The 18,395-nt window shown below is 45.0% G+C and overlaps 1 protein-coding gene across 1 annotated transcript in view; it reads left to right on the forward strand.

Annotated features, from left to right (window-relative positions):
* Positions 1-18,395, forward strand: part of LOC128873626 (uncharacterized) — a 44,042-nt gene that overhangs the window by 7,608 nt on the left and 18,039 nt on the right. Inside the window, exons 3-4 of the mRNA XM_054117323.1 lie at positions 10,032-10,446; positions 12,769-12,912. Of these exons, the coding sequence (XP_053973298.1) occupies positions 10,032-10,446; positions 12,769-12,912 (559 nt within the window). The remainder of the gene's footprint in view (positions 1-10,031; positions 10,447-12,768; positions 12,913-18,395) is intronic.

Below are 18,395 nucleotides of genomic sequence, written 5' to 3' on the forward strand. Positions count from 1 at the left end.
TTCCTCCATCCTTGTTTCCGACGCGGTACACGAGCACAGGGACCAGAGAGAAACGAAGCTGAAAAGTCCAAAACGACGAAGAAACACTCGACGAAAGATAAATATTCGAGGGATTAGCGGCGAATTCTGTTAAATGCTGAAATTAAAGGATGCACGAGTAGTCCAAAATCCGTTCGCGAAAAACTGATAGAAACGATAATGAAACTAGTTCGATAAGGTTTTAATGTCTGCACAAGCAAGGCCCTTGCAAGGTGCGATCGCGCAGATGTAAGATATTGTGACTGAAAAAGAGTCGTTATTGCTTTAAATGTTAATTTTAATATTTCTCGAAGTTTGAAACATTAACAAGCCAAACTGTCTGAGCGTTTTAATAAAGTTGATTAAAGTGAGGTGGCCGGATATAAGGAAAAACAAGGCGTAAGGCGCTTCGTTGTTTATTTTACGAGTCTCTTTCCATATTATACCTTTGTTTATATTTTACGGGCTGGTGCGGAAATTCGAAGACGATCGCAATAAATTCAGGGCACCGAGCCCGTTTATGAATTCTCATCGTAATAACTTAGAACGCATTCAACGCCGAAATTGCGGGCACTACTCCCCAAAGACAAACGCCACTATAACCGTAAAATCATCGTCCGTCATAACGTTGCGTTATTTATCGTCGGCGTTAATAAAATATACGAGCTCTTCCGTGTTTGCCGTTAGTATTTTACGCGTTCATCTAAAGTCTGGAAAAATATGTCGTTTGCGTAAATGAACTTTGGCCTCGTATAATGAAATTACTGGAAACACGTAGACACGTGCTTTCGTGTCGATAAAATAAATTTTGATTCTTTGTTCTCTAAACTGGGAATTATGTATGTAAAAGTACGATTATTTCTGTCACTGTATTTTACAGAGAAGATAATTTTAACCTCGATACATCTTTATTGTACGTAGAGGAATACAATTCCTATATGAAATCACACTCACGTCACCGACGTCTTTGTGTCGCAGTCGAACGAATAAAGCGATTCGATAAACCGTCAGTTTTATCAAAATCCTATTGACCACGATAGGTAAATACCCAATACCTGCCGGCGACGTGTTTCGCGAAATTACACGGCGTTATTTGCAGCCATATATTGATACGAGCACCGGGACTATATTTGTTCGGAGAGGGTTGTCTAGATTGGACTCCTTTGAACAATTTCTTAAATTGTCACATTTTCCACAAACAAATCGAAGATATATCTAGGTTAAGTTTGCCGTGTGTCGAATCGAAATTTTTTCGTAAACGTCGAGTCGCGGTGCTCTCTGTTCAAGGTCCAGCAAAAAAAGAAAGGAAGACGAATTGGCGACAATTAACGTGGAGAAATCGAGGTACGATAGCGATTCGCGGCGTTTTAAATGAAGACACGTTGCATCGATCTCGCCTTGCCGACGATACCACGGAAATCACGAACATTTTTCGTTATCGAGATTCCGATTACGGTTCGCCACCCTCGTCAAAGAACGGTATCTCCCAAATCATCGAATATTTTGGAGGGTTAGCGTAGGTTCGCGATTCTTTAAAACGATCCGACATCGTGTAATTAAATTGCGCAATCGATATTGCCACCCACCGTTCCATGAATAGTTTTCAAAGGGGGTACGGAACTTTTTGTTTTCACTCCAATTTACCGCCTGATTGTAATCACGCGAGTATTTAATTTGCATATGCATCGATCAAAAGTGCACATGTTTCGTGTTTAACGGTAAACTATTCATTCGGCAATTCCTTTTCGCGTACTTGGCATTATGCTTTGTATCTCGAGTAAACACGAAGGGAACAGAAAAGAACGTAATAATTTTAACGACGATATAAATATAAAAGTATATCCGGCTGCGAAAGTTTCCAGAATCCGACGACATCGAAATTTCACGGTTTTGGTATTAAAAACTAGAACACTCGCATTGTCTCAAAGACGAGTCTCGGGCTATAATTAAAAATCTTCTTGGTAATCGTTGCACTTTTAGACAATTAATGGGCGAGCAACTGCGTTCGCTGTAATTAACCGATAAGAAGCCTGTCCAGTTCTTTTCAGTTTCTCGGCGAATCTTATTGTCCTCCATTTTCGCGAGCTTCTCGGAAACAATTCGGCGAGGCTAACGAATCTTCTCAGTCGACGCGAAAGATGAGATTCGTAATGCGAAATGTCGCTGACGCCGAAAGCAACGTTTCGAATTGGCGTATTCTCCTATTCGGTACGTGCAGGGCAGTCCGCACACGAAGCTACTCAAAAGAAACCGATTCATGATCCAAGTTACAAATCAGTTACTTTTCAGTAGCGTTTCACATATATTTATATAATACATTTCTTGCGATGTAACAAGAAACGGCTCCAAAGTGCGGGGCCTCGTACTTTAGAAGGCATGGTGAACGGGGAACGTTCGGTTCTCTTTATACGAGCCGAATAGAACGTACCGGTGTCGGCATTCCGTGTAGCTTTGCATTTACCTGCCAGCTAGATACACTCTATTTGTTCAGATTTGCATATGCAACAATCTATCTTTTACACGACGAAACGCGACAACCTATAACGCGCAAGCGGGTCTATCGCGCGATGCAAAGCTCTGTCTGCGTAAAAGCTGACGCCGTTATAAGATCCTCTCGATGCAAAGTTTCGTGAGCCGAAAGTGGGCGCCAGGTGAAATTTAATATTTCATCGTTAGTCGTTGCTTGCAGGTGAACTTGTTACACTGTGCGTCATAATTTCCTCGGTATATTCCACGTTTACCGATGAAATTTACGACGCTCGTCGACATCCGCACTTCCGTTCGCGTCCTCCGCGTTTCCGTCAACCGTGTTTTTCCCTCGTTAATTATAACGAATTCGAAGAACGAGACACGACGGTTTCGTAAAAGATGGAGTACCGTTGGAACGATTAAACGCGAAAAGCTTAAGTGTTCTTCGTGTAGCGTGTTACGAGCCGCCCTCGTGCACCATCCTTTCGCCCAGGCTTTTCTTCGTTTTGTACACGTTGATCTAGGCGAAACGTAGTTCTCGGTAAAATGTAGCCGCGCATTAGACGGCTTTTGAAAAAGGTGGAAACGCGTCGCGGCCGGAAACACGTACTTTTCGCCGGGTGAAAGCCCCCGACCCGGAGAGAAAATACAGCGGTACGCGAGGCACGGAGATAAAGCTTTCCCTATGGATGGGAAAAGTGGCGGGCACCGCCACTAAATTCTTTGGAGCACGTTGTCGCACTATGAGGCGCGAGCTTCTGTCCTCCACTTAGGATGCGATTCGGGGAATTCGAGCCGCGCTGTACGAAAAATGCTTCACTCCAGATAACGTTTTTATTGCCAACCTGGAAACTGGATCGTATATTTCTGTCTCAATCCGCTTTCGTAGCTTACCGGATAGATGAGCCAAGATAGAATCGATCGATGCGTTTTTCCACCGAATAAATTCGCAAAGGGTTTAATGGGCGAAGCTGCAAACAAATGTTGATCTGCTGTTAGTAACGATTCCGGAATATTTCGCCCTATCGCATTGCAACGTGCCAAGCGAACAGTTCTAATTTATATTTAAACATAATGAACGAGCAAATGGATCTCGCTACGCATAAGCTGCGAGCGAAAACCCGGAGGGAGATGGAAGGAATCAGAGTTCCTTCGATGTAGCTGGAATTGTACTGCAATTAGCGATCTCCACTGCGCTGTGGCTGTTTATTAAAAAATAATGTTTTCACGTAAAGCTTGCAGATAGAGACCAAAAAGTAAACGACGCCCTATTGTACCCTGTTGAATAGGCCGTGTGTTTTCTTTCGATCGACCCCGTTTTCTTTATTTCTATCTTAACCGTCCTTCCCAACGTTTTCGAAGAATGTGCCGTAAAAAGATAAACTTTTATTCCATCCGGAGAGAAAATTCCGACGACGTTTAATTCCGCCATTTATCGGTGACGTGCGTAAGAGTTTTTATTGAATTGTTTATGACAAAACGATGGGCTTTCTTCTGCGATGTGATTTCAAAAGACTGTCGCGGAACGTTCGCTTCGGGAATAATGAACCGCGGTCTATTGTTTGCTTTAGAAGTAAATCGAGAACAAATAGAATGAATAATATAAACTCGATGATTTTTTTTTTTTGTCACCCGCGATCATTTCCTCCCTCATAACCGAAATTACAGTCATGTACGTCCCCGTTTCGTGAAATCGGTCGTAAACGGGCGGTCAGCCGCAGCGCTAACGAGTTCGTCCTCGACGTGTTTGTCTCCCTTTCCAACCAGCTGATTAATCGGTTAATTCTTGGTGATTTCGTGCATTCCCAATTAGCACCAAGCGAATATGCGCCGTCGTTCACGCTCAAATAATTCAACTTCCTGCGTCCCGAATTTCGCGTAGCTCACGGTTGCAGGATCGTTTCCTCCGCGTTTGCAAGTCTAACCAGACGTGTCCCTTTGCAACTAAAAGGAGTTAGGCCCTCGAGTTTCGCGCAGAAAGGTAGAAGATACGGGCAGAGGGTGTCGAGAAAATGCTTGGCCAGTGTTTCTCAGTCGGGTCACCGCGGACTCTTGAGGTTCTCGAACGCATGGGAAAAAGCGCGTTTTAGTGAATTTCTCGTTTTTTAAAATTTGAGTCTTATTCGTCGGTCGAGCAACAAAGATGTTTTAATAATAATTTACATTTAGATGAGAAGATCCGACAGAAAATGTTTACGAAGAAAATGAGAAGGTGAAATTTGAGAAGCCCTGCGCCAGAATGTGGTATACGTTAACGGCCTGTTTCGCTACTGATATAGCAGGCTGTATCTTATCTAGATATCTTGAAAAATGCTCTAGAATATTAGAAGTACTTTAGTTGGTGGAAGGTTGCGCAATTCTCAGCAAGATGCTAGTCTCTCGTATATCGGATGGAATCAACGAGGCACTTACCCGCTGGTTTACAAGATACAAGGTTGGCGCGGTTATTTGCTCGGTGTAAGTCGAATCACAGTACAGTCTGAACGGCAAGGGAAACAGCGGCTGTGTGTCGTCTACAAATTGAGCTAATCCTGAGTGAAATCGGTGAAATTTGCCGTGTCGCGTTCGAGCTCACGGGACCCCGAGACGCTACGTATGGCTGCATACGTTCACTCGCTTAAAAGGGACGCGCAATTTATCGCAGAAACATTGAAGCTGCCGTGTAAACGGAATATTTGGTGCCGAACTGACGTTAGCACTCGCGAGGAATATAACGGAACCTTTGACTCAGGCTTCGATGAAACCTCGTTTATTGGCGGAGTCGACACAGTTGACAAACACGCGATCCACAGAAGTTGCACCTGCTCTACAAACATGCAAAACCACGTAAAAGTCGGCATCGATTCCTTGTTAGCAGCCATTAATACGACACGAATATCGAACAGCAATTACCGGGACACTTTCCTCCTTGTCCTCGACGTTCTCGCAACACTTTAAAACGCCTGATGATCTTTCTCGCGAGAAAGATTTAAACGTTTAGGGGGAGAAGTCTGATCCAGCCAATGCTTTAGACTTGCTAGACCAGACCCCCCTCCCCCCTTAATGACAGGGAAAAAGTGCTATCTCCTTTATGCAGACTACGATGTTGTCTCATGCAAATTGTCAAGCACGCATTTTCTTTTTTCACGTTCAATCAAAACGCGAGACAGTGTGATCGAGTGCTGTGTCTTATCGTTCTTCCACCCAACGCTCGTAAATTCCCTTTTTTCTCTGTCTTCTCCTTCGTTTGACCCTGCTACTTCGTTGCGCGTGCTCGGATTCACCGCAGTATGGTTTTTCTCTATAATTTTCTTATGTCCGCGTGTGATTCACGCTCTTAAATCGCTGATTCAGAGATCGGCGAGGTTAGTACGTTTCGAATCGCAACGTTAACTAAACGACCACCGTTCAGCTCGATCTGAAATGCTAACAAATTTATACGCGAGAAGAGCGCCCGTGGATATAAAATTTAGATACCCTCCTCCAATCGCGAGCGTTTTAATTACACGTTTTAATCCGATCAATTATGCGAGTCTTCCTCGATATCATTAAACGTTCCACTTTGCGCCATTTCCTCTCATCAGTATTCACAGAAATCGTTCTTTTAATCACCAGCAGGATTCCTTCGTCGAAGATGGATTCGCGGGCGCGTCGATCGCGAGACTCGTTACGTCGTCTCGCCGTTCTCCTATAGTTGCCCGTCGAATTGTTTAGTAAATGCTCGGTCTGTCGGGATTGGTCGCTTAGACGCTCGGCTCTTAACACAAATTAATTAAGATTGACTCGAACGATTTGGCTCCCAACGCGACGCATCGCGAGACTTAATCGAATTCGAACGCCTCGTCTCGCTACTGCAAACGGAGTCGATCCTCGACCCGACCAACAAAAATTCCCGACTTTTTACAGTTCGTTTAAGCCTGTGAAGATAGGAGGAGAGGGAAGGAGATGTTCCGGCAACGATAATAGCCGCGATAGCGGTCGAAGCCACTTCGACTATTTTCTACACCAGTCTTCTGCTTGTACCCGCGATAGACAAGTATCAAGCGAAGCAATTAGCGTCGTCCCGACCGCTAACGAAGTTTTCTTTCGACGGTAAAGTAATCGGAAAGGAATTAATAACACGTTCTCGGTTAAGGAGACTGTTAACAATGCATTTATCGACACTTCCGGTCGACGGTTTCCCCACTGATTACGAAATTGAGCAAAGAAAGGCTTGCGCAATGATACAGAAAACCCTCGATGATTTAGGCGTACCGCAAAACCGAACTGTGTCACGACGCGTAAATCCCCCGAGCATATTCTCCGGGAAATGTCTCTAACTTACACCGTGAAAAGTAACGCTTGGCGAGATCGTTAGTAATGTAATTTCCTGGACATCCGGCAGTCGAACGATTACGCTCGTCGCCTCGTGTTATTGTTTAATTAGTTCGCCGTAGAGTGGGTAGCCAGAGTTTGAGAGATTGTTGTAATTAATTTATCCACACGGACGATTGTCCAAGCTAATGTGCCGCGCAGTTATTTTTTCTTTCGTACAGATTCGAATTATCTCGACTTCTTTGTCTTGTCACAATTTGCGCCACCGCTTTGTGGTACGCGTACCACGTAGCCAGATTGAGCGACACACGTGCGAGACTCCTTTCCATTAAGTTGTTAGTGTCGATCGTAACAGGCATCATAAATTGTCGGCGGTTATACCTTTAGTTAGAGATTGGCGTATACTAATTGGCTTCCTTGCAATGGGATCAATGTATAAGGTTTAACGTGAAACAGGAGTGTTTGCTTTACCTGTACAGCAAACTATCGATAAATAATCCGAGGTAAGTGGAACCAATTCCTCTGATCACCTGCTGTTATTTCACACATCTAATTTAATCGCGATATCCGTAATTTCATCGGCACTCGAACTTTATAACGCTTTACGTTCCTGCTGTAGGGGTTCTCGAGTAATATTTTCTTTTCAAGTAAGCTTCGCTTAACATGTCGTGTCAGCAGAAATAATTCGTTCGGTGTACACGAAAGCAATCTCAGTATCAAGGAAAACGTCTTTCTCGAAACACGATCTCGAATAACTCGACTCCGTGTCGCTACTGGAATATTCTAGTCGCCCGTCAAGGAGAATTTTTCACGTCGTCATGTACGAAATGTTCATCTCGCCATTGTAATGGACGAGTTGATTAAGATTAATCGGAAATTACCCATATAGAATATATTTTTGCAATACATTCCGTACAAAGTAACTTCGACCGATCGCGAGGTTCGATAATGGTTAATCGATAAAGGAGAAGATCGTTCGATCGAAAGGCCGCTGCAGAGGAAGTCAGATTTCTTTGTAATTAGGTATCGGACCCACCTCGTCGTCCCATTTGCAAGAACGAGGGAAAAACGGCTCGATCTCGTTGGATCGGCGATTCGGAATAGAAGTTCGAATCGAGCTTGGCGAAATAGGATACCTTCGCTTTGTCCGCGCGTGGCAGCGATGAAATGTAATTTAAATCGGCGGCTGATTCAAAGAATCGTCGTTGGGGACAAAAGTGTCAGGGCCGATCAGCAACGCTTGACGGGTTAACGAGAATTCGATTTTGCCACTGGACTTTTACCCAGGAAACAGACGGAAAAAGAAGAGGGAACTTCCAGCTAGAAATCTCGACACGCCACTCCTTTTATTATTAAATTTGCGAAACTTCCCGCCGAGGTTGATTCCAAATTCGAAAGTCCTGCCGGGCCAAAGGATCTTTTGGACAACTCTCGTTCTGGGTCAGGGACAGGAATCGATGTCGCTGACAGGAAATCTGTTTGAAACTTGACGAACCAAACTTCGTTTTCCTTTCTCTATTCGGACGAACACGTTCAACTTCCTTTTCGTTTGTTTGGCTATCGAAGCCAGAAGAATCGTTTCACGTTCGAATTTAATTCATTATTTTTCCAGCGAGAGCGGAGCGGAAATATTTGCACGCGAAAATTACGATAATACGCAAGACGATATCTCTCCGTCGAGGAAACGAAATTTATGGTTCACGCGATACGTGAACTCCATCTCGTAAGAAGATTGAAGCCGATATCGTGTTTCCGCGAAAATCTTTCTTTCCCTATAGCGGAAGAATACAGCAATTTGGCGGGGTGTCTGTTTCGAGGTTCATCGTAGCGACGTGGCGTCGAATCAACCGAGGTAAAAGGTAAAAGGTTGCGGAACAGCCCGTGTTTTATTGTCGCCGACGAGATACACGTGCGTCACGTTCCCTAAACAGAGTTAACCGCGTCGTAACTCCCCCGCGCTTGAAACTTTGTATCCCGAGTGTTGCAACTTTTTTTCTTCATGGATCAAACGTGTCTAACGGAAGCTCTGTAGGCGCTTCGACAGGTGTTAATGTCGGTTTAGCAACGGATTTTTAAACTGTCGTTGAAATTCATTCATGATTCAAGTACTATAAGTTAGAGGCACAAGCACGACCGAAAGGTACATTTTTCAAATGTTTCCAATACTTTGCTACGAGAAGCACGTCTCCATCGTGAGTTCGCTATTTTAGTATACGTAAAAGTCACGAGTATCGCGTACTAAAATCACTATGTTGCATCAGTTTTATTACATTTACCAAATCCTTATATTCTGCTCAATGTATCTTACTTCCACCTTGCTCGACACAGTTAAACAAAGAAAGAAATGGAGATAGGTATTAGGCATGCGTGCGCAACAATTGGGTTTTATTCCATCTCTGGGGGCTGGCTTCCAGTGGTCGTACTCAGTGTCTCGTATAATTGACAATAAATAGGATTGCGCTGTCTTAGCTGGCGGGAAAATGTAATTCCGGGTTTCTTTTATCGTTCACTTTATCCAACGGCGTCTTATTGTCTTTTCCGTGCAGCGGTGAACTGTCCATCGTTAGCTGCGTCGTGCCACCTGTGGCTATCGAGCCTTGTCCGATGCACTATGGAGCGGTGCATTGCTTTGCTCAATGTATACGCTACACACGAGGATTTCAGTTCCGCTAAATGACTTCTTCGGTGCCAACTTCCAAATCACATTATTTACTGCTTATTAACCAGATCTTCGTTGCTCAGAGCTTCATATATTGGCTTTATCGCCTCCATCGCCACATCTGGTATGGGATTTTTATGATTAAAATTCTATAAATTATTGTAAGCCTTTGCTCTTTGCCACCTGCACCATGAATTTTGCCCTTCTGGATAATAAAAATGTTGTGGTTTTATATCTGTCACAACTTGTGATAATATCTTGTCCAAATAGCATCTCTCATGCCTTTAATGGAGTGTAGTTTCATGAAGTTTCGTTTCGGTGCAAGCTCACAAGAAAATCGCTGTATCTCGGTTGTTTTTGAAAATTGAATTTTTGTTATTCTAAGCCATATAGGTCCACTTAAATCGCGACCTACAAAAGTCGTCTCCACCTCGCTAAACGTGCTTCTTGGCGAACACATACAATCGTTCAACCAGTGAAAATATTATCCTTTGTATTTCCGTCGCGTTTGAAAGGAAAGACCGCTTCGTTTGAAAGTTGTCGTCGTTGAAAAATACACTTGGTCAACTCGGTCGACTTGAACTGTTTGCAGACGAGACAGAGCAGCGGGACGGTAGAGCGCGGCGAGGAGCAAGAAGGGACAAGCGGCTTTTCCCCGAGGACATCGACGGCATCGACGATAACGATGATGATGACGACGACGCCGACAACTCCGACAACGCCGACATCGACGACGGCAGTCACGTCGACGGCGCTGCCATTCGTGCCCACGGAATCAAATGCATCGATATCGTCGACGAAGGGTTCGCAGTTTCACCAGCAACGTCGACGGCAAACGCAGGACCACGGTCAGTCCCGAGCGTCGGCCGCGTTTTCGTCGGCATCTACTTCCGCGGGGACCAGCAAACTCTCGACGAACGTCCTCTTTTCCCTGCCCGCATCGCCGAAGAGATCTGCCGCTGTCACGTCCAGTAAAACGCCCAATATAACCAAGTCACAAATGAAAGGTGAGCCGAAGCAAATATACTTCGTAAATCGGGACACTATCGATCACTATCGGGAGACAGGTGCCCTACGGACGGTATGTAGATAGCTGACGAACAGCCGCCATTGTACTTTAGGTTTCCATCACTGGTTTCTATTCATAGATATACAGTCAATCGGCTTATTACTCTTAATCGAGCATCTAACAAAGCTGGTTTAATACCCCACAATGCTATACGTTGTGAATTGTATCGAACTTGCAATACGAACTATCGAATATTGCAATAAGTAATCCCGAATTATCGAGTAATCTCATTCCGAAGATATAGGGTAAATGGACCTAATTCCGCCCATCTAAATTCAAATTTTTCTCATTTAAAAGATAATTCCGCGAGTGTCGCCGAATTTCGTATCTCTTTAATGACTTATTTTAAAATCTGTTCGATATAAATTTAGTAAAGTTCAGCGTTGCGTGAATATTATGAAATTGTATTTTCCGTGTTCTGGCCAGGATGTCGTGCTCGCCGAATGTTACCCCGTCACTTCGTTAACGCCGGCGAAAAAAGGAAACACCGACCAAACACGTCATACACGTTCCGACCGAAACGTACATATTTTTTTTTTCTACAGTCATCGAGCGTTAACAAGTAAATCGTGGAGGAAGCGAGGCCAAATATCCAATTAACGCGAGATCTCACAGCAATCGGCTTTTTTGACATGCACGTTCCGCGCAAACGAACGTACGATTTTTTCGCCCTGCCTTCGTTTGTCCCTGCCACTGCGGACGGAACGTTCGAGTTCAACTATTCTATTCGCACTCTTTCTACGTACCGTACTAATAAAGAAACAGGTGGCGTTCGATACTCTGACAAATACGAAACGCGCTTTTGCAGCTATAAATCCTGTTTTTTACGGGACCAGGTTAAAATCGCTGGGTCGCGACGAATAGCAAACTGGTGACACTGAAAGCAAAGGATGTCACCAAACGGAATTCGAATCAAGGAATTTTCTGCATGCAGTATGTAAAGTACGGGACTCTAATTTCTTTTTCCGCGAAGCCGAGAATTTGAGACGCGATTACAGTGTAACATTTCACCTTATTTTGCAGGCTATATTTTTATGTATTCCATATTTTTGTTAACGCATTGCCGTGCTGCTGTCTGCACATTTCCCGTGTTAGTTAATTGCTCTTAGGAAACCCAATTTCCGAGTACGTAATAAACGTACTATCTATCATTGCATCCATCTATCTTCTAATTCATTACCAAGCACTCGTGGAATAGTGTCTCCTGCTCCACGGTACGATAGCGTGGCCGAGGCACGGCGATTAAAAGCCAGCGATCCAGATTTACCGAGTCAGCCACGGTTAATCGCTCTCGCTGTTGCTCGTATATTATCGCGTATCGTAGAGTTTATCTTGAAAACGTATGCTCCGTCTTCCGTTGAAACGAGACGAACAAAAACTATAGGCAGAAAAAAATACGCGAAACCGCGAGCTCGTAACCGGTTTAAGCAGAATCTATTCGTTTGCTTCTTCTTTTCTGTTACTCATTAGCAAAAAATCGCAAGCATTCTTTCCCTCGTTACCCCCGGCTCTCTCTCTTTCTCCTCCTCTCTCCATCTTTCTCTCTGTTATTTTCTCACCGTGCTCCTAGCCGAACAACAATAGCGCATGGATACGCCGGTGCAGAACGTGCTTATAGGAAAACCATAGCCGGTGGTACGTACAAAATCAATGGGCCGTGAAACGAGGCTATTAAACGGTCGAGTCAAGCACCGGCGATCCAAGTCGAACCTAACCGTTTGTCCCTTCTCATCGTGTCCGCCGCGGGCATCAAACACCACGGAATGTTATCGACTGGACCGTTTAATCAGCTCGAACGACCGATCCTTCCAACTCTCGGGTTCGGAAAGAATGACGGGAGCGCGATTTACCTTTTTCTCCGGTGTCTTCGTCAATCAGACTTCGTCGCATCGAGATTCTTCAGATTTCATTCGACGCGCGTAATTAGCCCAAGTGCGTTTCACGACGACCGTCACGTTCCCCCGGCACCTTCATCTCGACGAATCGAGGCTTCGGGTAATTAAAGTATCGTCGTGCAATTGTACTCGGACCAGTCGTGCATTAAGACCGGAAGGAAACTCTCCCCGCGGGCATTATGCGCCACGGTTCTTAAACGCGCTCCGGTTCCGCGCTCCGGTTCCGCGCTTTTGCCTCCCACCATTTCGCGTTCGCGATAATGTGTTACCCCGTCTGACCATTACGCGCAAGAGGAGCAAGGGGCTCGCGCGAACATTAAAGCGAGCACGGCTCGGTAAATTAAACGGTATTATCGTTGTTGTAGAATTCAGGGAGGCTTTCAGGCTGTTCGACAAGGACGGCGACGGGAGCATCACGAAGGAGGAGCTGGGCAGAGTGATGCGATCCCTGGGACAGTTCGCGAGAGCGGAGGAATTACGAACCATGTTGCAGGAGATTGACATCGACGGTGAGCGCATTGTATTGTACCAAAACGATGCTTTACTCTCCGATACACAAATTGTTTACTCGTTAAAGACAGTTTATCATTTGCCGACGAAAGATTTGAGTGGGACAAAACTGTTCCCAAAGTTTTTAGCTATAAAATCACCGGGAAGGAAGAACTGGACCGTCGATACAAAATTTTCGATTAATATTCAATGATAACCATCGGTAATTGATATCGCTCGCCTATCGCGTAGGGCAGTTCATTAACCAGCAACAGCGTTTGAACGAGACTGCCGAAACCATTACCCATCGCGACCATATCCACCCCTCGATGAATAATTTTGAACGCGATACATCGTCGAACGGCGGTGTGATCGTTTGATTCGCAACTTTATGGTCTTGGTGCGGCTCGTAAACAAGGTGGCGCGCAATCAGCTATTAGTCGAGGACACCGAAGTTTACCATTCGTCCGTGTAACCGCGTTGGCCCACTTACAACCTTTCTGCCCGATGGCATCGCTATAATTGCGGGTAATTTTCACGAAATGTTCTCCCGCCTGACAATGGGAAGGACGTTCGTGAGCGGAGCCTCTTTATTAAGCCAGATCCACTCTCCCTTCGTTTCGAACCGTTTCCTTTCGACCCTCCTTAGTCTTTCCACCTTTTCGCTCGACTATACGCTTACACCCTCAACGACTATTTAGACTTCTTCTTCTTCTTCTTCTTCTTCTTCTTCGCCTCGGCTTGCTCGAGTTTCGAAGCACGAAGAAGATGTTCGAGAATCTTGGTCGAATGGTCGCACCACGACGAAAATTTCTATTGTTTCGACGTTTAACGACTAGAGTCCCTCGAGTATAAACGGTCGAGTCGAGTCGTATCGCGGCCGAAATCTTGTTAGTCTTTTCATTCCTTCTGAGGCGGAGGAATCTCGAGACGCTTTCGAGGGTGAGACGCGAACTTCGCTGAAAATTAGTTGAGATTGTAGAACGTCTTTGTTAAGCGAAACATCGAAGATTAGCATAGCGGAAAATGAGCTGTTCTTTTCCTCTGAAGATGCACGAGATGCATATAAATGTATCGGTACCTGTTGCTGGTCCCCAAAGCGGTAGGAAAATAACTTTTTCTTCTCGCAATAGTGAACGGTCGCGTGCTTCTTTACTCCCGCGAGATTTCGGGACAGAAGACGAAATCTGGAAGAACGATTCCATCGAAGGAAAACAAAATTTCTCGTCGCCGGGTCCTCTGGGAACCCAGATTTTTTCACGGACCAGCTAAAATACGCGCCTATCTAAACAAACGTCGCATCGGGTCACTCGTTGCGTCGAATTCGCGAAGCTGTCGTCGTCAATTTCGACTCGTGTTTACCGCGCGTAAAATTTTTCCTCTCTATACACCAAACACCTAGCTCCGCGTTACGTAGCAAGGTGTATCCGTGGACACGTCGCTCGTGAAAACCTTCACCGTGGTGACAGAATTTTTATTAATTCCACGGTCCACTGGAACTAATGGAACGCATTGCAGATTACCGCGTTGCTGCATTTCGAACATACCCGACGACCTTTTATCGTCTCATTCTTCTCTAACGATCAGGAAATTATGTCACACTCTGTTGTTTAAATTAGTAATTTCACGGAACGAGTAACGGATTATCGCGAAAATTGGAATTGTCGGTATACCAAAGTTCTTTCGACGGTCTTCTTTTGGTAACGAATTTTGCGTTCCATGTTATCGCGTGTCCTGTAATGGGAACGTTTGTCATTAGTATGCCAGAGTGTTATTCCCCTCTAATCGACTGGCTCGTTTAATTCACGCGGCAAATACCAGAACGAAGGAAGGAACGCGTTTCCACCGTTTCGAAAACGAATTCCCGTCGACTCGATAAGAGCACCCTACGAATATTCATTCGCGCGATATCTGTTCAGCCGTTGGGTCGGTTCGAATTTTGATATCAAAAGTAGCGAAGCAACGTGGTCGTAGGCGGTGCACGAGTAATTAGAAGCAGCTACGAGATAGGAGCTAGCGGCTCACGAAACGAGACCATCGCGCGCGCCCACGTAATCGAGACTCGTTTCACCCTGGATGCATCTCGCGTTCGTCCCGATGAATAACGTCTGTTTGTGCGCGTGTGCCATCGAATAAAACAGACACGCACACCGCGGACAACCCCTCCCCCCCCCACCCCAAAAAAAAAGAACGAAGGAGATAAAAGAAGAAAAAAAATATTTTCGCGGTATACTGATGAGAACCGACGCTCATAGAAACGTTCCGATGCGACATTCGCTACGTCATTTGAATGCACCCATCGAGAGGGGAGGACTTACCGTGACTTGGTTCGGGGCAACTAGTCCATTCGTATGTACGCGGCAACGTATGACGCGCATGTATAAGTCGACAGCTCCGCCACGTCGAATGTCAATTCAACGCCGTTACGTTGTGGTATTTAGCAATGTCGACGGAAGTTCCGACTGGTCGATAGCCAAGAGCGACCAGCAGAGTTGACTTCGATAACTTTGAGGCGAAGGACGCGCCTAACCGAGATCGTTATTCATCTGGAGAACTGTTCGGAAACCAGCCAGTATAGGAAACGAGGCGTGAATTGGTTTTCGCGAACCGATCGCTCCATTTTCCACGCGTTCGTACCTCCACGCGTTCCAACGAATTAACCAATGGGGTGTCGGAAACCTGCCGATGACGTACGGGCTTCGAAGCTGTCATATTTCTTCTCGAATCGCTTTTATTTCCATCCAAATCACTTTGTATTTCCCTATCTATCTTACGTGAGCCTCAAGCTCGAGAGAAAGAAAATATGTGAACAATTTTTCTCCTTCCATGGGATTAGGTGTGACACGATTTTACTCTCGATCGATAATCAGTTCGAATTTTACATTCTTGAAAAGTTTCACTTCTTCTTTCGAAGTGCCCAACTTGCCTTGTTGGACATCGGAACATTCGACGGTTCTCTTTTTTTCTGAGGTTTTTCCTGTCTATCTTTTGCGGTGCCCGTGGATGGATTTTCCTTTGACCCGCTTTACTCCCGGAAGGGTGACTGCGAATTATTAATCCGCGAAGTTTGAAGTGTTCATATTTAAATTTACCGCGTGTTACTTAACACTATTACGTGAAAGTGAAAGAGGTGATGAATGCATTTAGTTTCAGTTGATGTTCGTGTTCGGAACCGTTTGCTCGCTGGAAAATTGTACAGTGTACGACTTAGTTGTAGATGTAAGTATATTCGTCGACGATTTATCTAGCGATCGAGAGTTTGCCGAGTCGAGTTTGAAGGAGCTCTCTCGGTGAGTGACGAGTTAATTTGAATAAAGTGTTTGCAATAGAAGTTTAAGTTTGAGTTGCTCGACAACCTTATTCAGCGATTACAACCGTGAAACGATCTCGGTTTGTCCCTTCATCTCAACCGATCGATCTCGACCGATGATATTCTCCGGTTACGTATCTGTCCCAAAAATGTTGTCCAGGTTTTCTAAAAATTCGGAAAGTGCGGTACTTTGTCGAACGGTAATTCTGCATTGTAACGTAGACCGCACAATTCAACATCGTTATATCGAGAGAAAGCGAGTAGAAATGAGCAACGTGCAATCAGCGCTACGAAATTCTCTGGTCGATTTTATGGTGTACTCCCACTTCACGTATATCGACGTTGTACATTATTTTTTTTTTTTTATTTGAGCTTCCAACTCGTACTTCATGTGCCAGGAAACAAATCACAATTAAAACTGCGCCGCCTATGGGGCGATTGATGAATCGCGACTAGTTCACTCGGTTTTTGCAATTTGTAGGAGTCGTGGCTTCAGAAATCGTCGATCAGACCCTTTTCCAATGGACCATCGCTTCTATTCTTCTCTGCGTGGACAGAGGGTTCCGATTTCACGATATCGAGTTTAGGTGACACAGGAGACTACGTGATACTTTATCGCGTATCGAATGGACAAATAATATTTATCATTGTTACACGCGTTGCGGTGCGACGTCGCTTTCGCGTTGAGGCTTCGACATTTTATCGACTTCTTGGCGACCCAACTGTTGATTCGCGTCTAGCGCCGTCTACGACTTCTCCTCAACTTACAATCAGCACGATTCATCGTTTCGGTGACAAAAATTCAGTCGTACAGCCCGTTTTCACTCGAGAGGGAATATCGGCTACCGGGTAGAGAAATGTCTGCTATAAATGTTTCGTATGCACGTTAGAAGTAGACTAATATTTCCGTGTATATTTCGTAGAAAAATTGCACGTCTCTGTTTCTTTAACAGAGCGAACTGTAATATTTTACAGAAATAACACGGTCCACGTAAAAAAAAGGAGTTTAATGCTTGGCAATATTTCGTCGTAAGTGAATTACGCTTGGACGAGGATGAGAGATAACGATACACACGCCTGCGGCGAGTAAGCTACACGCGCCAATTTGTTAAGAGACTTACGGAGCGACGTTTGTAATTTCAAAGGCGAGCAGAGCTCATTTCCCGCGACGGTTCTCCTCTGTCTTTGCCGATGAATTCGCCAAGTTATGGGGGTATATCCCCGTTAAGATACGCCAGGAGATTCCAAGGCGGGGAGTGGTTACTCCGGTTCCGTTGGCCGCGGGTTACGTTGCCGGAATTTAGCATTCGAAATGCGGCTGCGGAGTATCTCGAGATCCGAGCACAGCTCGCGGGTTGTGTATTTCGCGAGGGAAGGGAACAACCAAGTGTGACGCTGATACGTGGGTGTTAAGGTAACCGAGAACCGTGAGGATTCTAGTCCGACAACGAAACCGACTACGTATTATCGCATCTAGACAAAATTTATTGCACGTTCCCTCGTGCTTCTTATGCTCCTCGTGCTCCCACGCTACGTCGCGCAGCGGGAAAAAACGGACGACGACGACCGAAAGTCGATTTTCGTCGTGTCGGAAATTTGAAAAATTGTAACGCATCTCGAAAGAAAATTTTCAAGTAATTTTCTCGCATAAAAAGAACAACTGAGTCCGCGGGTTCGTACATATTTTTAAATTCTCCGCGACTGTTACAAAAGGTACTTTATCGTGGACGTTGCGCAGTTTGCCCGTGTTTCTGGTATATTAATGTGCGCGCCGTGACGGTATGCTTTGACGCAGTGGCAAATGCAATTAATTTTCATACCGTCGGTTTTAGAGCGTCAGCTTTTTTGAAACCTCGTACAAGAATAAATAGAGTTACGATCATTCTCAATTTTCCCTTGTTCTTTTTACGCGGTTTACCTTGTATGTACGCCTTCGTAAAATTTCGTGACCATACCTCCATACGTCTACTTGGACACGCGTTCGTTAGGCGAAAAATCGCATTCGAGTCGTGACTATCGTGCAAAACACAAGTCCCGAAACGACGAACGAAACGTGTCGGTTTGGGCACGTTCACATCTGACAAGACACGTTATGTCTACAGTTGTATCCCTGAAGAGCACGTTCGCGCGTGGCTTGGTATGCAGATAAGCAAACCGTCGTCAACGTTTCTAGGTGTTTCGCTAGTTCTCCTT

Source organism: Hylaeus volcanicus, chromosome 3 (assembly GCF_026283585.1).
Source record: "Hylaeus volcanicus isolate JK05 chromosome 3, UHH_iyHylVolc1.0_haploid, whole genome shotgun sequence".
Taxonomy (NCBI): domain Eukaryota; kingdom Metazoa; phylum Arthropoda; class Insecta; order Hymenoptera; family Colletidae; genus Hylaeus; species Hylaeus volcanicus.